A 22,730-nucleotide genomic window follows, 5' to 3' on the forward strand; every position below is an offset into this window, starting at 1 on the left:
GCCTCACCCCTCTGTATGCGTGTCCTGCGGCTGCTGTGACACATGCCCACCAGTTGGGTGGCTTGCAACAGCACCGAGGGCTGTTTAAAAGGGTCTGGCCGGTGTCTGGAGATATTGAGGTATGGGGGGGGGGGGGCGGACCAGGGGGCTGCGTGCCTTTCTGGAGGGTCTAGAATGCCCGTCCTTGCCTCTCCCTGAGCCCACGGTCCCCTTTCACAGTCAAAGCCAGCGTGGCTGTGGGCTCTCTGCGCCTCTGTCTGCACATCCAGGGGCTCCCTGTGATGACGTGGGGCCCGCCCGTGGCGCCCAGGTACACTCCTGGCTGCGGGCCGGCTGGGTACCCGTCTCAGTCCCATCGGCAGCCCCCATTCGCCCTCCCACGCGCTGCCCCTGTGCGCGGCCTTCCTCTTCCCTCTGTCCATCCTCTGCTCCGTCTCCCTCGGGGCCGCCACGCCGGCGGTTCCCGCTACCCACGCGCTGTGCCCGGGTGTGCCCCTGGCTCCCTCTCACGTCTTCATGCCTCCGCTCGATGTCACCACCTCCGGGAAGTCTCCCCGGGCCTCCCTATGGGAAATCGGGCCCTCCTGCCCCCGGCCCCTCCCCCCTTTTTCCCACGGTTTCTCCCCAGCGCGAACCGCCTTCCAATGCCCGTGCGGGTGCTCCTGCCTCTTACTCAGCTGCTTCCCCGTGGACAGTGAACTCCGTGGGAGGCGGGCACGGGCGCTTTTGTCTCCGTGGGTCCCGGCTGCGTCCTTGGGCCCGTGGTCATGCCCGCACATAGTAGGTGTGCAGCGATGTGTGCCGCTTGTGTGAAGGCATGGCCCCCACTGACATCGGCTGGACGCCCCGCCTGTCCGCCCTGTTTTCCCGCCGGCTCCCAACCCCGGGTTTCCCGTCAATGCCCGGGGCTGGGGCGGACCGCGGTCTGCCTCACGTCTCCCTGAACCCCGCCCCGCCCGGGACGCACCGCCTTTCTTTCCGTGGCCGCAGCCGCAGCCGCAGCCGCAGCCGCCCTTCTGGCCGGGGGCCCGGCCCGTTCTGGACGCGGCATGGGAATAGCATCCATTTGTGGCCTTGACGGGCGGCTTCTTTCACGCAGCATGTCTGCACGGCTCATCCCCGTCGTGGCGTGGCGGGCAGGGCCGCAGCCCTCCGTGTGGCCAGAGAATGGTCCGCGGCGGGGATGTGCCACGTTGCGCTGACCCGTGGTGGCGATTTTAATGTTTTCCACGCATCTCAACTGCTGGAAGCGTCTACGGCAGGGGTGGGCAAACTTTTTGACTCGAGGGCCACAGTGGGTTCTTACACTGGACCGGAGGGCCGGAACAAAAGCGTGGATGGAGTGTTTGTGTGAACTAATATAAATTCAAAGTAAAGGAGCGGAGGGGAGAGCAAGAGAACCCTCCGCTCGTTCGGCTCCGCGGGCCGGATAGAACAGCCGGATCCGGCCCGCGGGCCGTAGTTTGCCCACGGCTGGTACGGCGAGGCTGCGGCGTAGGCCTCTGCATTAGGTGAGCAGACAAGGTGATCGTTGTTGACACAAAACCCGGGTGCTGGGAAGGGATGCGATCGGGGGAGGGGTCACACAGACAACAGCGGTCACCCGGGGCTCACCGACCCCCTGCCAGGCGTGCGCGTGCGCCTCACACACGGGATGCTCGCTCCTAAACGTGAAAAAAGCTTTCGAGAGGAGTGTAACGCTCTTTATTTTTTAAAATGTATTTCTGTTGCTTTCCGAGAGGAAGGGAGAGGGAGAGACAGACACATCCACGATGAGAGAGAATCATGGATCGGCTGCCTCCTGCACGCCCCCCACTGGGGATGGAGCCCGCCACCCGGGCCTGTGCCCCGACCGGGAATCGAACCCTGAGCTCCTGGTTCCCAGGTCGGTGCTCAGCCGCTGAGCCGTGCGTGTCAGGAGCGGCTGTTTCAGTAACAGATTACTGAGGCCGCGTTCCCGTTTCCCCACGCGTCAGCGTTCAGTCCGCGCCCCGAGCCCCTTGTCGACGTGGTGCCGCCACCAGCAGCATCTGCTCCGGAAGCTCTTGTTCTCCCCGAAGGAGCCCTGTCCCCAGGGAGCAGCGACTCCCGCCCGTCCCAGCCCTGGCCCGCGCCAGTCTGCCCCATCTGCTGTCCCTAAGGACGTCCCGCCCGGACACCTCCCATGACCGCACCGGCCACTGTGGCTTCTCTCGCTGAGCATCGGGTTCCAGGTTCCTTCCCGCCGTGGCTGCGTCAGCTCGTCAGCCCCGGTGCGGCCAGGACTCCCGCGTGGCGCCCACAGAGCCCCGTCTCAGCCCCCTCGGAGGCCGTCTTCAGGTTCTTCATTCGCTTCCGTGTGAGTCTCTGTGGCGAGACGCGTGGTGGGCTCTGGGGCCGCAGGGACCTTCCACGCCTGCTGGGGCCGCGCAAATTCTCCGGGCAGCGTGGACCGTCTTCCGGCCGCCCGACGCCCAGGGCAAGCGCACAGGCTGCAGCAGCGGCCGAGGGCCTGAACGCCCCCCCCACCATGGGTGCTGCTGGCCGAGCTGAGCCGGGGACGGGCCCGCCTGCCGTCCTGGGCTGAGCAGGGAAGGCGGCCCGGGTGCCAGCGTGGCTTTTCTTATTTTGCAAAAAGCACACACACACACACACACACACACACGTACACACACACACACGTACACACACATGTACACACACGCACACACACGCACACACGTACACACACACTCACACACATACACACTCACACACACACGCATACACACACTTGCACACACATACACACTCACACACGTACACACATGCACACACATGCACACACATGCACACACGTACACACATGCGCGCACACGCATGCACGCACACAAACGTACACAAACGTACACACACGTACACACACGTACACACATACACACTCACACACATACACAGATGCACGCACACACACTCGCACACACACGCACACACGTATGCACACATGCACGCACACGCACGTACACGCACACACACATGCACACACACAATGCACATGCACACACCAGGAGGGCCTGGGAGCGCAGATCCGATGGGAAGGCCGACTTCAAGGCATGACATCACTCGGAGAACATAAATCTTGGCTGTGTGATTTATTTATGTTAGGAATCCACACGCGACGCGTTTCCAATGGCTTTGTTTAAGCGATCGCCTTTCCTTTCTAGTGGCCGGCGGAGCGAGGGTAAACAGGTCCAGCTGTACAAATTGAAGGCGGAGGTGAAGCCAAGGTGATTATTACACAGAAAAGCTGGGGGCGGGGGGGGGCGGCCCTCGTCCTCCAGATGAGAATCACCCTCTGCCTGGAGACTCAGCCGCCGCCCTGATTCGTCGCCGATGGCAGAGCCCCGCACCGGCTGGGGGCGGCCGTTTCTCTCATGGGGAACGGCTCGTTTGCGTTTAGCAGACGGCCCGTCCCGGTGGGCCAGGCTTGGGCGCACCTCCCTGACACGTGCCCTTTCTAAGCGACACCGTTCATGATGGGAAGCCGTGACAGGAAGCCCAGATGCTGAGCCTGCCTGGCGTGGCCTCTGAGCCCTGAGTGGACCCCGAAGCCCCTGGGTGGTTGTGGGCCCTGCTCCCAGGGCAGTCCTGGGGCGGCCGCTGACGGGCCCTGGCTCCCCAGGGGGAGCTGGACGCAGGAAACCCCGTCCCCAAGCGGCTGTGCTCTGGACCCGCCAATAAAGGTCGCGGTGGCTGCTAGGAGCACGGGGGCAGGGGGGGGGGCCGCCGGGAGCTCACCCCCAGGGGGGTCTGGGCAGCGGCGCCTCCCGGATGCTGTCCCGTCACCTGCACCTGCAGAGCTGGACCGCTGCCTCCTGGTCCCCATGCCACCCCATGACCCGCCTCGCTCCCGGAGCCTCAGCTTCCCATGCGGAAGGGGCAGACGGCTCAGGAGCTCGTGAGGGTCACACGGCCCCGAGAGGCACCCGCCTGGCACCGGAGACTGGCACCGCCCGGCTGGATCACTCCCCACCGGGACCCCGTGGGTAGAGTCTCCGGATGGGCACTCGCCAACCGTCCTGGCCCTCCTCCCCGGAGGGAGGCCTGCAAGCGAGCCGGCGCCCTCCTCCTGCCGTGCCCCGTGCGTGCGCTGGGCGCCTGGAGGCCTGCCCACGGCTCGGTCCCCTCCCTCTGTGGACCCGTGCTGGCGGCGGGAGGCAGGCGGCCCTTGGCAAGCTGGTGCAGGTGCGGGGGTCACTCAGCGCAGGCGGCTGCCTCACGTCCCCGCACGGTGCCCCGTGGCCTTCAGCCTTTCCTGGGCTGCACCAGGTCACGGGCGAGGGCCACTCCCTACCCGCCCCGCGCTCTGCGCTTCATCCCCTCGTGAGCCATCCGTCCCTGCGCCGAGCTCCCAGCGGGCTCCAGGCCGCCAGGCGCTGGGGCTTCCCGGGAATCCCGTGTGCAGGAGCCCCAGGAGGGCCCCACGGGGGACCTCAGTTCCAGGAGCACCCGGCCTTCCCGAGGCCTCTGCGCAGCCAGTGAACCAGGGGGTGAAGGAGTGAAGGAGGGATGAAGAGAAGAAGGCACGAGTGACACGTGCCCGGGTCCCAGGGGGCAGGGTGGACCTGTGACAAGCCCGGGTTGCAGGTGCCGGGAGACCTGCGCCCTCCAGCAGCCTCCACTCTGACCGGGGGAGACTGGCCCGGGCCAAGGTCAAGGGGGGCGGGGGGGGGGCGCTGACCCTGGAAGGCCCTGAGGCCCCGCCTGCCGGGCTGTCCCTGCCACCCTCCCCCTGCACCCAGCCAGGAAGCGGCTGCGGCCCTCTGGCCCCCCCTCCGTGACCTCCCGCTCGGAGCCTCTGGTGGGCCCTGGTTCTGGGAGAGCAGGGGTAAGAGGGCACAGGGGTTCCTAGGAAGCTCCAGGACCCCACACACAGGCGTCGATCCCCACAATCGCTCCCCTCCCCCCGCCAGTTTGTTTGCCCCCACATACAGAATCAGGGCTCCCAGCGTTTCAGAGGGAGGGAGTGGGGAGAGGCTGGCTCTCCGCTGAAGCTTCTCCTCTTCCCCCCCTGCCCCTGCCCCGCACCCCCCTGCCCTGCCCCAGCGGCCAGCTGCCCTGGGGAGGCCTATGCCACAGGAGCCAGGCAGCCCCCCTGCTGCCCCCACGGGGCTCCGACTCCATCCTCCTCCTGTCATTCTGCTGAGGGAGGGGCTGCTCAGGGCGGGGACCTGCCCTTGTCACCGTCACCAGCACGCGGCCCCGTCTTCCCGGGCCTGGCTCACAGTTGTCCCCGAGAAGGTCTCTGACCTGCCTGGGCTGCAGGGGCTCAGGACCCAGAGCCAGGCAGGGTGCCCCTGCCTCTGGGCTGTGGTTCCTTTACTGGGGGCTCAGGTCTGGGGTGCAGGAGGGAGGGGTGGGGACACCGGGGCGCCCTCCCCCCTCCCCCCTCCAGGTGGCAAACCTGAGGCCAGAGCCAACTGCTTGGTTCCGGGTGCCCAGCTCTCTGCAGGAACCCGAGGCCCGGGCCCTGGAGGGCTTGCCTCACCTCAGGGTCACTCAGCAGAGGGCATTTCCCCGCGGGAGGTCCTGGCCTCGCCCTTTTCTGGCCTCCCCTGCCACGCCCACCAAGAGATGACTGGTTGGTTAGCAAGCAAAGCCTGGGAGGGAGGGGGTGTCTGTGCAGTCCCCCCCCCCCCCCGCCGCCGTCTGCTCCAGCCCCCTCCCTCTACCCTCCCCTGTCCAGCCCGGAAACCATCCTCTGCGCCCCCTCCTCTGCCCAGCCCCGCCCCATCACCAGTGGGATAGCTTACAGGAGGCCAAGGAAGCCCAGGCTTCCGACATCACGGCCTGGGGTCCACCCGGGACACGCAGGCCCCCACAGCCAGGAACATCCACGTCCCACGTCCCCGTCCCCGCGGGCAGGCAGTGTGGGGAGCAGGAGGGACAGGGTGCGTTCCCTCCTCGGAGCTCAGCTGGGACCAGGGCCTCTGTCCTGCCCCCCCCCCCCCCCGTCCCCCACTCCCGGCAGCCCCAGCATCTGCCCTCCGAGAGCTGGGGCGCGGGGTGGCCCACCCCCTGGTTGGAGCTTGGTGTGTTAACCTCCCTGCATCCGCCCGGAGGACCTGAGCGGAGCCAAGGGCCCGCAGACCCTGTCCGGGGCATCGCTAGACCTCGTCCTCCCCAGCCCCGAGAGCGGAGTTCTGGGACGGGGGGGGCTCACAAAGGACAGGGATGGGCAGAGGTCCCCAAGAGCAGCCTGCACCCCTTCGGGTCTGGTACCCCCTCTGAGCCCCGCTGCTCAAGCTCAGCCCCAGGGGTGGGCTGTGTGGCGGTTCCCACCAGCAGTGCCCCTCCAGCCTCACACGGACCCTGGCCCCATTTCACAGACGGGGAGACTGAGGCTTGGGGAAACATCGACTGCAGCTCCCGCCAGGGCCACATCTGCAGGGTATCCAGCCCTCAGGACCGAAGGTGAACTTCCCTTCCCAAACGAGGAGGGTTGGCGCGGGGAGGGGGGGAGGAGGGAAGGAAGGGCCTTTGCAAACCGAGGTGTGGATGCGGGCGGGAGCCCGCTGGGGAGTCTCCCGGGGGACCAGCAGCCTGTCTGCTTTCCTCAGCTCTCCGTCCGCCTCTGGGGACCGGAGGGAAGGGCTCCCACCGGCGGCTCCCGGGACTCGGTAGCTCCCGGGACTCGGCGTCCAGAAAGCCACGCGGCTCGCCGCTTTCGTTGTTGCCAGCACCCTGCACGCAGCCAGAACCGGAGCAGGCGGCTGCGGCAGCGTCCACAGGGCGGCCGGGCGCGTGGGGAGCCCCCACAGTGCCAGCTGCTTGCTCAGTTCAAGGGAGCCCCCTCAGTGCCAGCTGCTGGCTCCGTTCGCTCTGCAGGCGCTGCAGGGCCGGGCGCTGGGGGAACGGAGCTGCTCCGGGCAGCACGGCGGGCGGGGAGTGCGGGTGGCGCGAGGGTCCCCTCTCCAGAGGTGCTGGCGATCTGGGGTGCAGGGCGAGCTCCTCCCAGCGCGGGATCGACGCACACGGAAGGACAGAATTTGTAGGCAGATGTGGAAAGGCTCTTGGATGGAGCAGGAGAGAGTGGGAAACCGATTTCGTTTATTGCTCCCCGCGGCGGTGGCTGCGGCGCGCAGTTCTGGAGCCCTGTGGCGGGGCGGCTCCTTCATTCCTGATTGCGAGCCACGTGCGCCCCGCTGGTGGCAGGGGGTCCTCAGGGGGTCCCGGCCCCTCTCCCAGGAACCGACTCCCTCCGGGCTCGAACGGGGAGTTCAGGCCCCTGTGTATCTCCATCTCTTCGATTAAAAATCAGAACAAAAAAGGAAAAAACTCCTGAGGGTGCCCCCACAGGCACGTGAGGCGTCTGCCCTCCGGAGCGATGGGCCCCGGCCAGGACCCAGCCTGCAGGAGCTGCAGGGCAAGCCCGGGGCCTCCCAGGAGGCTGCCCGTCTTCCGGGACGATGTCTTCTGCGGAAGGAGGTAGCCGTGCTGGAAATTGGCCACATGGTTCTCATTCCTGGGAAGTGCTGGTCCGGGAGCACCCCCAGGCCCCTCGGGGACCCCATCCAGAACCAGGATGGGTGTGGACGCTGGGAGGCCTCCGCTCTGAGCAGCGCAGGGAACAGCCTGGCCACCGGCCTCGGCTTCGGAAGGAATTCCCTGTGTCCTGTCCTTGAAAGTGATGGGGGTGGGAGGGAGGCCGGGCTGGAGGCCAGTAGGGCCGCCCCAAGGGGAGGAAATGGCCCGGTGGGTGGTAGGTAGTCTGTGCCCCATCCCACCCCCTTTCTAGACCCAACTCTCCCGCTCACCGGCTCACCGTTCACCCCGGCGGGCGGGCGGGCAGCAAGGCCTCCGCACCCAGTCCCCTACGCGTCTCCTGCGGGGCGCAGACCACCTCGCGGTCCCCTTTGCCCAGGGGGATCCCAACTGGCTGGTCCCCAGGCGGCCTCCAGCCGTTCCTGCTGCTCAGACCTGGCAGACACTCCCGCTGGGGATGGGGCAGGCGAATGTGCCCAAGGAGAAAAGCCCGCATCTCGGCCTGACTCAGTGGCCCCGCGTCGGGTGAGGGCTGCTGCTGGGGGAATGGGGGGGCCCTGGGGCAGCTGGGGTCTGGCAGGAGAGCCCACGTGTGAACTGAGGGGGAAGGACTTTCGTTCTCTCAGCTACTCGGCCTCTCTGAGCGGGAGTCAGGGGGTGAGCAGCCTTGACCTGGAATCCCGGGGAGCCCCAGAAATGGCCGGGGCAGAGCTTGGGGAGCACAAAGCATGGGGGGTGGGGGGCTCTGGTTTCAGTTCACACGGGCTCTCCCCCTGCCCCCCCCCATTGGGACCCGCCTCACTTGTCGAGACACTGCCTTGCTCACTGCTGCGCTGCAGGGCCTGCCTGGCTGGCTCCCCCAAACCTGACCCTTTCCCACGGGAGGCTGGTCCCGGCTCCCTAGCCCGGCTCCCTACTCCTCGCTGGGAGGCTGGGAGCAGGCGGGGCTCCGGCCGGCCGAGGCGGCTCCAGTGAGGCCGGAGTCCGCGGTCAAGTCCTCTCTGCCTTCGCCTGACCCCATGACAAGTCGATTGCAAGCCGCAGAGGGTAGGGCGCGTCCACGCAGCCGGCCACAGCTCTCCAGCTCCACAGTCTGCCGGCCTGAAGCCTGCGCTCAGGGGGTGAGGCGGGTGCAGCCCCCCCCCACCAGGTGGCCTGGCCCACCCGTCTCCCGGGAGCTGGGGGCCCTTTGACAACTGCCCTCACACCTTTTAGTATCAACGAAATGAAAGCTGCCCCCCACTTCCCACACCTGTTCCCCCCCCCAGCCCCCCACATGTCTGCGGGAGGACACAGAGCTGGGGCCCAGGGGGGCCTGCCTCTTCGGTTTCCTCCTTCCCGCTTTCGCTGGGACTCCACAAGCCTGGCCGGCTCCCCTTCTAGGTCTGGCCACGCGGGGGCAGGGCCCGGCCAGGCCAGGACCATGGCCTTGGGGAAGGCCTGCCTGGGCTCCTGAAGCTGATGGGGCCGATGGGAGGGAGACCTGAAGGAGATGCAGCACCGGGGTGGGGGGTGGACATCAGGGCCTGTCTCCCGGTCATCCCACCCTCATCTCTGGATCCCTCTCCTCCAGGCAGGCCCTGAGCTGCACTCCCGCCCCCCCCACCGCCCCCCGCAGGGTCCTAGCAGGGGGCAGGGAGGAACCGGCCAATGCAGCTGCTGGTACCTCTGCCCCAGGCCCGGGCCGGGGAGCAGTCCCTGAGTCTGGAGGGTGCCCTGGCCCGGCCTGGCCTGGGCTCAGGATTTTCATCACTTCCTGAGCTGAGGGAGGGAGCAGGAGAAGGCCTGCGGGAGCTGGGTGCCCCCAGAAGTCTGGGTCTCCCTAACTGCTGGTCTGCTGGCTGCTTCTGGGGCCTGGGGACCCGCTGGGCTGGGGTCGGGGTGGGAGGGGCCCCCTCCGCAGGGGGAGTGCTCACAGACACCTTGCACTCTCCCAGGCCTCAGACCTGACCTTGCTGGGAGGTGTTCGGGTGCAGAGCGTGAGGGTGACCTGGGTTCTCTCTGGTCAGCAGCCCAGCCAGGTGAGGCCCACTGGCTGGAGCCTGCCCTGCTGGGGGGGTGGGGGGGTGGGGGGGTGGGGGAGGCAGCTCCAGAGCTCTGGGGATCAGCAATCTTCCCCCTTGCCTCCGCCAGCAGCCACCCTCCCCTACCCCGTGGGAGTGGCCCTGGTCCCCAGGGGGCACAGAGAGCCTGGAAGCAAGGCCAGGGGACCCCCCCCTGCAGCCCAGCTCATGGGAAAGATAGGGTTTGGGGGGTGGAGGGGGACAGACCCTGGAAAGACGCGGGTGGGCGCTGGGGCTGAGCTGCCTGGTGCGCAGTGCCCCGCCGCCAAGGGCAACACTCACCTAAGGGCCTGAACCAGCCAGGCGGCGGCCAGTGGGAACCGAGCGGGGCGGGGAGCGCCCTCTCCTTCCGGGCGAGCCCAGCGGGCGCAAGGCTGGACCCCCGGCCCTGGGAGCCACGTCGGGGTTCGAATTCCACGGGAGGCTGAGGAGGCGCGAGGGCAGAAGGCCGGGCCCACGCCGGCTGGCTCCTGCGAAGCGGCTGGGTCCCGCTTCTCCTCTGGGGCCGTGTTGGCCGAGCGCCCCCTTCTCGCCGGAGCCTCTGCTTGCTGGGGGTCTCGGGTCAGCTCCTTTATGAGCAGGGCGCGGGTCCGAGTGCAGGTCCCAGGGGAGGCACGGGGTCTCACTGCACACACGGGGGAGGGGCACAGCCCTGACCCCTTCCCTCCAGCCTCAGGTTCCCGCCGAGGTGGCTCGGAGTCTGCAGCCGGCAGGACCCTGTTCTCCAAAGGCGCGGGGTCAGGCCTCCGGTTCCTTGCAATTCGTTCTTGAACCCCAGACAGACGACCGAGAATTCCCACTGTCCCCACGCCCCACGCAGAAGCCCTGCCTGTGCCCAGCCGGGCCCGTGCACGGCCTCTGAGGGTGAGGGCACTGGGCCCAGGTGCCCCCGGTCGGCTCCCGCCCTCCTCCACCTGCTCCCCGGGCCCTCCCTCCGGATCCCACACACCTGGGCCCAGAGGCAGGGGGGGCGTCCGGGAGGCCCTGGTCCCTGGAGGTGGCCCAGCTCCGGGAGCCCGCCTGGTACTCACCTGGGGGCCGGAGGCAGGAGTGAGGGCGCAGGCTGCCCCCCGGTCAGCGAGGTGCGGGGACGCCCCGTGTGCGGTCGACTGCCCCGCGCTGCCTCCCGGTGCCCGCGCCTTTCTGCCCGCAGCTCCGCACGGACCCAGGGCGGCGGGTCTGAGTTTCGCCCGCCGGCCGGGCAGTGGCGAGCACGGAGCTGGCGGCGCTGGCGCTGCTGTTTTTGAGCCGCGGAGCCCGAAGCAGCAGCGGCTGGGTGTGGGGAAGGGGAGGGGCGGGGGCCCGGAGGCCCGAGGGGGCGGCCCGGAGGGGGCTTCGGAGGAGCCGGGTTGGGCCAGGGCGCGCGGACCCGACACCCCCTTGGGCGACCGCGGATCAGGGGCGGGGGGGGCCCAGGGGACTCGGGGAGAAAAGCGCGCTGGGGCCACGGTGAACGCAAAGCTGTTTAATTCGCACTAAAATGCAAGAAAACGAAGCAAACCCCGCCAGACCCGCGTCGGAACTACGGGCGCGCGCGCTTGCCCCTGCAGCCGAGGAAGTCGGAGGGCGAACGCAGCCGCCACCCCATCCCGCGGCTGGGCGGGATCGGCCGCACGACGCGACGCAGGGAAGGTGGGGGGCGGGGGGAGTCCCCTCGCCTCCGGGGCCACCTGGGTCCTTTTAAAGTGTCCGGGGTGCGGGCCCCGGGCGGGAGCGCCCAGCCCGGAATGTTTTCTTAAAGGGCCAGTTCCGAGCTGCGCTGAGGACGGGGGTGGGGGCAGGGGGCGGGGGGAGAGATAAGTGAGGTGAAGCCCGGGAAGGCCGAGGAGAGCCCCCCAATCCCGCGCCGCGGCGGCGGGCGGCGGCGGCGGCGGCGCGACGATGAGGATGATGAATACATTGCAAAGTTTTTTTGGCCCCGGCGAGGGGTGTCAGATTGAGCGCTCTGTGCGCATGTGCGAAGGTGTCCAAACTGACAATGCTGGGGAGATGAAGATAGTGTGTGGCTGCTTCTGGACTCAAGGAGGAGGAGAGAGATTCCGCGAGCCGACACCATGCGATCCAAGGCGAGGGCGCGGAAGCTAGCCAAGAGTAAGTCTCCCGCTCGGCCCGTCGCGCCTGCCGGCCCGGGCCGCGGGGCCGGGGCGCCCGGGCCAGGGGTGCGCGTCGGGGCGCGGCCGGCGCGCCCCAGGCTCCCGGCCCCCGAATCGCCGGCGCGGCTCGGGGGCTGCTCCGCCTCCCGCGCTCCGGGGCGAGCCGGGCTCGGCGCGGAGGCTCGGGGCGCAGGGCCGCGCGCTCCCCGAAGGCGCCGGCCCCCTCCTCGCCGAACCCCCTCCCCCCCCCCTTGTCAGGCGCTCGGGCCCGGGAACCCGAGGCGCGCGGTGGGGGCCGGGGAGGGGGGCGGAGGGGGAGGGCTGGGGGTGGAGGGGAGCGAAAAGCGAAAGTTAGCGAAAAGTTGACGAAAGGGGAGAGCAACTTTTTCCTCCTCGCTCGCTCTCTCCCTCTCTCTCCGAGCGGCTCTCAGTCCTGGTCAAATCATATTCCGGGCTTTTGAAATAGTGGGCGCTAGAGCACCGCCTTTGGCGTCCGCCAGCCGGGCGCAGAGGAGGGAGACCCCGAGCCCGGAGGGGGCGGAGGAGGGGGCGCGGGCCGGCGCCCACCGGCTCCAGGGCGCGAGGCAGCGGTGGCGAAGGCGGGATGGCCGCAGCCTCTCGGGGAGCAAAATGGAGACGTTTTCCTGGGCTCGGAACTCCGGTCGTGAAGTGCATTCCCAACGGGTGCCCCGCGCGGCGGAGGGCGCTCCTTCCCGGCTCGGCAGCCCACGCGGGCCGCCCGGCGCCGGTGCCTCCGGCTGGAGTGTCCCCGCCGGGCCGCCTCCGCCCGCCGCCGCCGCCGCCGCCGCCGCCTGCACCCTCCGGCCCCGCTAGGACCCTTCGGCACCCGTTCGCCGCGAGGCCGGTCGGGGACAGGGCTGCCCCGGCGAGACCGCCCGGTCCGGGTCTTACTTTCTCTTTCGCTGCGTCTCCGCTGAGCCCGGGCTCCGGCGCCCAGCCCGCCGCCCGCCTCCAGGTCCTCGCCGCCGGTCTGTCTCCGCCGCGGGCCGGGCGCTCCCGCCGCCTGCACGGCCGCCCGCCGCCGCGCCCCGGCCGCCCGCGCGCCCTCCACCTCCGGCGTCGGCGCCATCGGCCCGCGAGGCCCCTGGGCCCGGGGCTGCGGCCCAAGAGGCGGGCAGGTGGGGGCGGCGGCAGCGGCCGGCGAGTGCGGCTCCCGCAGCCCTGGCCCAGGCCCGGGTGCAGCGAAGCGGCGAGCGCCGCGCAGAGTGGAACCCGCGCCTCCCGCTCTCGCCGCCCCCTTCTCCGCCAATCGCCAGCCCCCGGCTGGAAAGGGAGCCCGGCCCGCTCCCCTTGGGATCTCTGCCCGACCACCATGCCGCTCAGCCCGCCCGGCCTCCGCCTGACCCTGCCGGGCCGGGCCTCGCTGCACTGGGGCCAACCCCGAGCGTGAGCCTGGTGGGCGGACACTCGCCACAGTTTTCGGAAGAAGTTCTGTTCTCCGGGTTCGGAATTGGGCCCAGCGCAGCCGGACAGCGGCCGCAGTCCCGGTCGCAGCCCCGTGCTCTGTGGGTCCCGCCGGGGAAAAGCAGCTCCCGGCTTAGGCAGGAGGCCCGGACCCTGCGCGCCCGTTGGGGGCCTTCCTGGGGGAGCGCCTTCCCAGCCAGCCTCCGCTCCCCGCGCTCCTGGCCTCAGCCTCCCCTGGCCTCCCGGGCCTCCCCTGACCTCTGGCCCCTCTTGGTGCGAACAAGGCCTCCATTTCTCTGCTGGCGGAGCTGCCCCAGTGCTCCCTGCCTCCCTGCGGGCGTGGGGGTGCATGTGTGTGTGCAGTTTCGGGTCTGTGTGTGGGGGGGTCCACTGGAGCCCCAGCCTGGCCGCGGTGGCCACCTCCTCCGGGCCTTCGCTGCAAGCGAGAGGCAGCTGAAAACCACCCCCGGGCCCTGTCTGCTCCTCCAGCAGGTGGAGAAGGTGCGGCTCCGGCAGCAGGGCGAGGTGTGCTCAGGCCCGAGAGGTGCCTGGCGGTGCCCGCCGCCCGCAGCAGCCGGAGGCCGAGGCTGGGAACAGGACCAGCGAGTGCAGCTCCCTCGCCTTGGGTCCTGGGTGAGGGCACGCACCCGCACCCTGAGCAGCTCCGTCAGGCCCAGGCCCGGCTGGAGCCCGCAGCAGGGCCGGCACCGGGGACCCTCCCTCTGGGGCCCCATCAGCCGGGTCGCTGCCCCCAACCATCCCCAACAGGGTGGCCCAGGCAGGCCCAGAATGGCCGTTGCCTGCCCTGCACCGAGCACAGGAGTCGCTGCGGAATTTAATGTCAGGGACATTGCTTCATGCAGATGGGGGCGTCCCTGGGGACCCGACCCCATTACTTGCATCTGAGGCAGGAGCAGCAGCACTGCCTGCATGGACCCTTCCCCTCCAGGCCACCTCCCAGCAGGGGTCAGGGGCTGGGTCTGAGGGGAGAGGTCAAGGTTACAAGGCGAGTGTGCAGGGCTGGGTGACGCCTGCAGCCATGTGCTGGGCAGGGAAGGACGGGGCCAGGTCAGTGGGTGTGACCCCCCCCCTGACACAGAGCTTGGGGGGCTGCCCCGGAGGTGGGAAGTGCATCCGTGTTTCCCAGGAAGGACCCCCTTCCAGGGGACCCTCCTGCCAGCCTGCATGCTGGTAGCACCTGGGGGGGCCCGCACTGGGGACTCTGAGTGGAGTTTTCCTAGGGCAGAGGCGACGGGGCACCCAGGCCTGCCCTTCGGCTGCTGGGGACCCACCTCGTCCTCAGCCGGCGCCTCCCCGGAGGCAGGGGCAGCGCGGGCTCAGGTGGCCCAGGCTTCCCTCCCACAGGCCTGCCTTCCTGGCCGCTGGGGAAAGGGAACTGTCCCTGCCCCCCACTTCACAAGGCAAGGCCTCACAGCAGCTCTGTTGTGAGCCAGGTGGGCAGGTGGGGGGTCCGCACAGCTGCAGTGCCCTCCTGACCTCTGTGCTTGGGGGGTGGGGAAGGATGGGCCAGAGACTGAGAGACTGGGCCCAGCCAGGGCCTGACCCGCCTGGGGGGGACACCCCATGTCTTAGGGACACCACTTTGCTCAGCGCTGGCATGCTGTCCTCAGGGTGCAGGCCGCCCACCCCTGGGTGTGCCTGGGGCTGCTGCCTCCCCGAGTCCAGCACCTTGTGAGTCTCCTGTGTGTTCCAGGGGGATGTGTGCGACCGGCTGGGGGGATGTGAGCGACCGGCGGGAGGGAGCGGGGCTGGAGGCTGAGCCCCCTAGCCCGTTCCGTTCCGTCTCCCCGTGACACAGGCCAGGCCGCGTCCCCAAGGGCCCTGCCTTCTCCCTGCTCCGGCCTGCCCCGTGCACAGGGCCTCTCCCCGGAGCCAGGACGCAGCCTCCCGTTTTGATGTCGGCAGCCAGAATCCCAGGAGTGGAGCCGCTCGCCCGCTTCGGGCGAAAACACAGGACGAGGCGGAGGGGCGGGGGCAGGGCTGGCGGCCAAGGCCAGGTGCCCCGCGGCGCGCAGAAGCCCGAGGGCTCTGATTTCGCCGGCCTGTGGGTGTGCGGTGGCCGGAGGCCTGCAGGGGAAAGGCGGGGGTGGCCAAGTCCTGTTGGTGAAGTGACCCGCGGACGGCCGCCCCCCCGAGAAAGGCACCTCTGCTTTCCAGGGTCCGGAACACAGCCCTCCAGCGCCGGCTCCTCCTGATCCCCGCTTTCCCAGAGCAGCGGGCCGGGCCTCCCCCGCGGCAGCCCTGGGCTTCCGGGCCTCTGCATCCCCCTCTGGGCGGAGCGCGGGGCAGGGGACCTGGTCCCCGTTTGTGTTCAGAGGCCAGGTGCTGGCGGTGAGGCCTGGGGGGCTCCCCCACTGGCCCGGGGCGGGGGGGGGGAGGTGAGCCAGCTCTCTGGGCCACTTTGGGCGCGATTAGCCCCCTGTTTTATTCAATTAGGAGGCAATTAGGGAGCCTTGGGGGGCTGGGCTGGTAATTAAGGTGCTGTGTAATTAGAGTTTCAACAAAAATTATCCAGGATTAAAAATCCTTTCAGTGATTTCGTTTAAAAATTTCAAATAGCGCTAAACGCCGTTTATCAGGTTTTGAATCAAACCCTGTAACAAGTCTTGGACGGACGGCTCAGGTCTTGGGCGGGAGGAACCGCCGGCGCCGCCGTCCGTGAGAGAGAAACTTCTCCTGCGAAGGGAACAGGGAACCGAGGGAGCCGAGGCGCCTCGCAGCGGGTACGGGGCGGCCGCCGGCCCAGATTGGGGCCGCCCAGGGCTCCGGACGGTGTGGGCCGACGGGGGCGCAGGGCCTGGGAACCGGGGGCCGAGCCCCTGGTCACCGCTGTGGCTCCCGGTTCCCCGCACAGAAAGTTAAGGCCAATTACCACACGGAGGCAGCTACCCGTCCACACCGCGCAGCGGGTTCTCAGCGAGGGCTGCAGCGCAGGGCCCTGGTCCCATCCCAAAGGGCTTTGCCCTTTAGCTTCCAGGACGGGTGGGGTCCGTCCCCCCACCCCCCCTTTTGACCCTGGCTTAGTCTCTGCAGGGAAGTGGCGGGGAGGGGCAGGCCAGGACCCCATTCTGAGTTGCTTCTCGGACAATGACCCAGGCTCAGAGACATGAGGGAGCAGCGGGAGCCGGGTCTAAGTTGGGGCGGTGAGGGGTGGGGGAGGAGGTGCAGAGGTGGGGGCCTGAGGGGGAGGGTGGGGTCAGGCTTTCCAGGGTTGACCCCGCCTCCCTGGGCCGCAGAGCCAGCACAGCTCAGGCAGGTGGCCCGGCCTGCCCTATGCGTGGGCTCCACACACCTGTCCCCTGGGCCCTGCCGGCCCCTGCCACCTTCAGCCGCGAGGGAGAAGGCCAGGGCTCCCTGAGGCTCCCATGGCCCATGTGGAAGAGAGGACCCCAGCCCTTCGTTGCCCTGGGCAGGGTGCAGGGTGGCTGCTGGCACCACTTTTAGGGGTAAGGCATCCAGGCCCAGACACAGAGAGGCCAAGGAACGCAGGCAGGTCACACAGCAAGTTCAGGCTGCGACGGAGTGTTGCTTAAACGAAGGCTCCCCGCCCCCCGGTTTGTTGTTTAGCTTCCCCCCAAATGACACAGGGCGGGTATCTCCGCAGGACGTGTTTCTAACGTGTCGGCTTTCAGGGTTTCCCAGGGCCGGCGCTCAGCATGCACCAGGTCTGCTCTCACTGAGAGCGCAGATCAGACCCCGTGTGCTCACGGCCTGTACGCCCGGCCTCCTCCAGGCTCTGGGCCTCTCTCCCTACCCGCCTCTTCCCAGGCCCCCCCCCCGGCTCTGGTGTCCTGTTCCAGGGCAGGTGCAGAACCCCCACGTAGTGTCTCTGCCCGAGCAAACGCAGGAGGGGCAGGCCCTGTCTGCTCACCCTTCCCCCCAACCCCGAGGTTCCGTAATCACGGCCCCTCCCCCAGGGCCATCAGGGAGAGGTGGACCTGACCCCGGGGAGGGAGCTGGGGCTGCAGTCCCTGGTCCAGCCGGGACACACGGCTGATCCTCAGGCCAGGCAACCTCTGTCGACGCCAGGCCCCGGTGGCCTTTCTGGGCCGCTGGCTCGCGCGCTCTGCTCCTGTGGCCCGGGCAGCGGAGGGGTGGCTGCTTCCTGCTCTGACCACACCGCTCTCGGGGCCTCGCCATCAGATCCGCTGTGGTCTGGGGGTTGCCCGCCTGGCCGGCATCTCCGAGACTCTGAGGGACGATGCACACAGCCCACAGACAGCAGAGCCGCTCCGAGAGGCGTATTTGTTTAATAGTTAACATTCTGGGCAAAAAAAAGGAGGGAAGGCAGAATCTGGGGAAGGCTTTGCTTATTTTATATCCACTATAACTATTTATGTCCATGAAAATTGGCTTAATTATATCAATGGAATGTTTCTTTTTCAATTCTGTATGCAATTAGTCCATCTTGCCGGCTGCAATTTATTTTAATAAAAAAATAAACCAGTGGTGTGTTCAGTTCCTCGTCCCCTGGGGACAAATGCGATTGGTGTGTTTAATTTCATTAACTACAATGCGGCCTACTGGAAAAATTTATAAAATCAGCTTTATACAGCTTAAACACTGGCATTTGAAACAAATCATTATTGCATTAGCTGTCACACTGGTAATTCTAGAATCCGAGGAAAAAAATATATTATGGCTGTTTTTATAACCCTTTGCAAATGCACTGTTAACATAATTTATAATCATTTGAAAACATGGCTGGGTCCCGGCGAATATTTTATCTCCTCTCCCGGAGGCTCCGGTTATCCGCGCCTTGCACCTCCCGCCGCCCGGGCTTCCGACCCGAACCCTCATCCTTCAGGGCGGAGGCGGGAGGCTGCCCGACACAGCCCTGCGGGGCCGGGTCCCCTGTTCATCCCCGCCCGGCCCTGCTCCCGACTCGGACTCTTTGGGGGGCAGCGTCAGCCGCGTCTGAGATACCTACACCGGGGCCGAGGGGACCGGCAGGCTGGTGCTGCGGCGCCCCGAGGCACCGGCCTCCCCTGCGGCCCTCCGTGGAGGGAGGCTCCGTGAACACGCAGGGCCTGGCCGGGAGCAGAACCTCCCCGGACGGTGTCCCCGGCCGCAGCCTCGGGGCCGAGCAGCCTGCTGAGCGATGCCACCTCGGCAGTGGCCAACACCTGCTCTCCGAGCGAGCGCCGAGAGGTTGTGCCAGATCAGCCGGGTCAGGGCGCTCACCAGACTGGCCGCTTCTCCGAGGGCTGTGCACCTGCCGCCCGCACCCGTGGAGCTGCGTGCAGAGGGCGCGCCTGTGTGTGCGTGTGTGTGCATGTGCGTGTGCGTGTGCGTGTGGGGATCAGCTTCCCCCGCTGAGGCTCTGGCCTGGCCTGGCCTGACGCTGCGGCCCGTGAGGCAGGGGTGGGGGCTGGCCCCTCGCTCCCCCGGGCATGTGGCTGGAGATGGTTAGCCGGGGCCCAGCGAGGGGTGCCGGGCAGAGGGCCGTCCGCCTCCGGTTCTGAGATGTGCCCCGAGGAGACGGGAGCTGTGTTGCCAAAGTCCCTGTGGGAGGCCGCTGGCCGGTCCCCATGGAGGCGGACACGGGGCCCTTCTGCTGTGAGGGCCCAGCCTCCGTGCCTCCTGCCTCCGCCCCGTGCAGGCTCCCCGACGGCTTCTGGGGGCTGACCCCTTGCCCATGCCCACCTTGCGCCCACGGGCATGAGCGGGAAGCAAGGCCCTCCATGGCGTGGTCTGAGGCCGAGACCAGGGCTGCTGTTTTGCCATGTGGGGGGAGAGGTCCCCCAGTCAGTCTCCCGGGGGTTGCCAAGGGGACTCCCACAAATGTCCTTGGTCATTTCTGGCTGAACTGAGGACTGCGCCCTCGCCCTGCCACTTACCTCCCGACGCACCTGCCTGGATGTAGGTGGACCTGGCTTCTCCACTGACATGATTTCAAAGTGGGGAGTTCGGGGGGGGGGGCGCACTGGGAGGCTCACTGTTTTGGGGTTAAGCCCCTCCTGCTTCTGAGGAGGGCGGTTGGTGGGGCCAGACAGGGGGTCCTGGGCCAGGTCTCCCCAGCTCCCTGGCTCGGGGACCAAGCCCTGCAGACGTGACCTCCACGTGCCCAGGGCGGGTCTTGGGCTCAGGTCTCCCCAGCTCCCTGGCTCAGGGACCAGGCCCCGCAGACGTGACCTCCACGTGCCCAGGGGGGTCCTGGGCCCAGGTTTGCTTTCCGTCGGGCGAGCTGCCGGTGGAGAAGTAAGTGGCTTTGTCTCCGCTCCTACTTTAGAAAGAAGAACAAAGCCAATCTCAGCGCACACATCACTGCCGGCCCTCGGGGGCCCTGCGCGCCCCTGAGCCCCACGCCCGGCCTTAGCCGCGGAGGAGGCACAGGCCAGGGGCGCTGCGTTCACTCCGCATCGGGCTGCCGGGTCCCCGCCACGGCCACCGGCCGGTCGCCTTTGTGGAACCGGGGAGAGGGCGGCATTGGGGAGAATAATGTGAGCTGTAACTCGGTTGCCGTGTGTGAATACTGAGCGTTCCCCTGCCCGCCTCCAGCGGGCATGACCGCGTGGAAGGTTCTGGAAGGGTCCCGCATGGGGTGTGTGTGCTGAGTGTTCTTGCCTGGAAGGTGAGGGTCCTGGGGCAGGTGCAGGGGAGCAGAAGGGCAGGTGAGTCCTGTCCAGGGAGCTGAGGGCATTCGCCAGACTCGCTGCTTCTCCGGACTCAGAACCATGCCCTTGACCTTCGTGGGGGCCCTGCAGGGGGGCGCCCACCCCCAGCCCCGTCTCTGGCTGCGGCTGCCCAGGCATCAGCATCGTAGAGCCCTGCCTGCCACCCGCCAGTCCGCGGGGCTCGCTGAGGGCTCCCCGATTCCTGCCACGTGGCTCACGTGGTCCCGAATTCAGGATTTCGTTCTCAAGCTGGGAGACAGGTGCCCGGTCCGTTCCGGCCCCTCTGCCACGTAGCCAGGTGCTCGTGGTGCCCACGGCAGGCCTCCCTCCTGCGCCTTCCCGGCCCCTCCGCCGCGCCAGGCCCTCCATCCCGCCGTCCGCCGGCTTAAACAGCTGTTGTCATCTGCCGACTCCTCCTTATCAGAGGCCTCCCTGTCCCTGGGGGGGGGGGGGGGGGGGGTTGGGGGTTGTCTGTGGTCGGGGCGGATCAAGTCTACCTGTCCCTTCGTCTCTGCCCCTGGAGTCCAGCACGGTGCCTGTGGGCCTACTGTGTGCAGGGTCCCAAGACCCGGGTGAGCGCCCCTCTGCATGGGTGAGGCAATGGCAGGGTGCTCGGCTGGGCAACGGGGCATTCACAGGAAGACGCGCTCATGCCACGCACGCTGGGCCGTTGCTCCTCGCTGGCCAGCGGGTGCTGACCCCGAGTCTGGGCCTCTGTCCAAACTGTAGGGAAGGGGACAAAGCCAGACCCAGAGCAGCAGGACCCTCAGCCCCAGCACCTTGGGGACCCCAGCTCTCCCCGCCCCAGGCCTGGCCTCTGCAGGTGGAGGGGCCGCCAGACCCTCAGCTTAATTTCCGACGAGAAAGGCCTGGGCTGGAGGGAGGCTGGAGAGGAGGCGGCCTCGCTGGCTTAGCTTCTGCGCCTCTCTCTCTCTCTCTCTCTCTCTCTCTCTCTCTCTCTCTCTCTCTCTCTCTCTGATTTAAATTCAGTGGCTCAAATGCAATCCGCGCCGCCTTCCCCGGCCCCTCTGGCAGGCAGGGCTCGGCCAGCGTTTCGGCCCAGGAAGAAAATGCCGGGTGGACGCGTGAGGAATGGGACAGAACAAGCCTGGGCGCCCTCTCCCGGGACACGGGCTGATTCCAGATCTACTCCGGGGCTGGCAGCCGGCGCCGCGTGGAAATACGGATTCACAAACCCGACTCCCATCGCTCCTCCGGCGGCCGGGCCCGGGGCGAGGGCGCGCGTTGCAAAGGCTCAGGCGTTGCGCCCACCGGCGTGGCTCCGTGCTTGAGCGTCGACCTGTGAACCAGGAGGTCACGGGTGGGTTTACCTTCAGGGCACATGCCCTGGGTCGCAGGCTCGATTCCTGGTGTGGGGGACGTTGCAGGAGGCAGCCAGTCCGTGATGCTCTCTCATCGTTGCTGTTTCTCTCTCTTTCTCCCGCTCCCTTCCTCTCTGAAATCAATAAAAAAATAAAACGCTCCGACATTGGTATCTGCGCGATGGGCTGTTAGGGCCACTCGGAGCATTTAGCATAGACTGAAGATGGGGTTCACGGAGGGCGGGGGCCGGGGGGGGGCACGGACAGCCCCCGCGCTCCTGGGCACAAAGCTGGTCAGTCCTCATTTGCCGGCTCCTGCTCTCTGCGGCCCTGGGTCAGGAGCCCCACTCCCTGGCACTGTGTGCCCTCAGGCGCTGCCCCCTCTCCAAGGTCCAGAATGAGGCCACCCCCCAGAGGGTCCCGCGTCCCCCCAGGTTGTTTCCCCGCAGTCCTGGGAGAGCGCGATGCTTAGCTCCTCGCCGTGTGGGAGGCCAGCCTGGCTGCCTGGCTCTGCGCGGACACGGTTTCCGGCCCCGCATCGGAGGCGGCTGCGGGTCCCTCCTTGCCCCCTCGCTGCTCGGCCTCTGGCCCCGGCGTCAGGGTGAAACCCCAGGGGTCCCGTTCTCGGTGTCAGCGAGGAGGAGCCACAGGCTGTGGAGGCCCCAGGGTCCCTCTGGGAAGGGAGCTTCTGATCTGCAGGGCGCCTGCGGCTGGGGGGACCCTGGGCTGCAGCCCCTTCCTGCCACCTGCTCACCCCCCCCCCCGGGAAGCCTGGCTGTCCCTGCATGTTGCCCCCAGCTCCCCGTCCCGGGAAAGCCGTGCATTCTCGAGGCGCTTGGAAACCGGGGAGTGTCTCCTGGGCCAGAGCAGACGCTGCTCCGGGGAAACCCGGCCCTTTGCCTGGTCAGTGTGCAGGGATGGTCCTCGGAGGGTGTGCAGGCATGTCCACGCGTGTGCACGGGTTCTGCGTGTCCACACACATGCAGTGCCCTGTGTTCACATGCATGTGTCCAGGCGTGGGTCTAAGGCAGGGGTGGGCCAACGTTTTGACTCGAGGGCCACCATGGGTTCTTACACTGGACCGGAGGGCCGGAACCAAAGCATGGACGGAGTGTTTGTGTGAACTAATATACATTCAAAGTAAAGGAGCGGAGGGGAGAGCAAGAGAACCGGATAGAACAGCCGGATCCGGCCCGCGGGCCGTAGTTTGCCCACAGCTGGTCTAAGGTCTGACACCCGCCGTGGGCTTTTTTTGTTTTGTCGGTGACGTTGCTGCTTTTTGCAAAGAGCCCCCCACCCTCGCTGCCCCCCCCAGCCTCACTGCCCCCCACATCTGCGGCCACAGCTGCAGCAGCCCCGGCCGACCCTTCACAGCTGGCTGCGAGGGGAGAACAGACAAGTCCAAAGGTGGGGAGAGGGTGGTTGCGAGCACTTTCCGCACGTTTATGACCCCCAGAAGCAACAAAGACGGGGGGCGGGCGGGGGGGGGGGGGCTGTGCAGGTACCCCGGGCCCAGCGCTCACGCTCAGGAAAAAGAGGCCTTTGGAAAAGGACAGCATTCTGCGGCCAGTGTTGGGTTCCGAGATAATGACGTGTCTGCGTGTGAGAATATTAAATGGCAGCAGCGCCTGCCAGCGCCCCTCGGCATGGGTGTTCAGTTCCGGGGGGCGGGGGGGATGCGGGGGG

At 67.8% G+C, this 22,730-nt stretch overlaps 2 protein-coding genes across 3 annotated transcripts in view; one reads left to right on the forward strand and one right to left on the reverse strand.

Moving 5' to 3' along the window:
- Window positions 1-6,256: 6,256 nt before the first annotated feature.
- On the reverse strand, window positions 6,257-11,154 carry EZHIP (EZH inhibitory protein; the record flags this gene model as incomplete). The annotated part of the gene is made up of 4 exons (XM_080657074.1): window positions 6,257-8,986; window positions 9,849-10,283; window positions 10,598-10,838; window positions 11,109-11,154. 4 exons carry the CDS (start codon window positions 11,152-11,154, stop codon window positions 8,494-8,496), a joined length of 1,215 nt encoding a protein of 404 aa, XP_080513200.1. The 3' UTR covers window positions 6,257-8,493.
- A 336-nt stretch (window positions 11,155-11,490) lies between these two features.
- PRDM16 (PR/SET domain 16) overlaps window positions 11,491-22,730 on the forward strand; it is a gene marked incomplete at its 3' end in the record, with an annotated part of 293,838 nt that continues 282,598 nt past the window's right edge. For both annotated transcript variants that reach the window (XM_080658196.1, XM_080658197.1), the window contains exon 1: window positions 11,491-11,657. In XM_080658196.1, the coding sequence (XP_080514322.1) occupies window positions 11,621-11,657 (37 nt within the window). In that variant the 5' untranslated portion in view covers window positions 11,491-11,620. The remainder of the gene's footprint in view (window positions 11,658-22,730) is intronic.

The sequence above is a fragment of the Plecotus auritus genome (genome assembly GCF_963455305.1).
Source record: "Plecotus auritus genome assembly, chromosome: 2".
Taxonomy (NCBI): Eukaryota; Metazoa; Chordata; class Mammalia; order Chiroptera; family Vespertilionidae; genus Plecotus; species Plecotus auritus.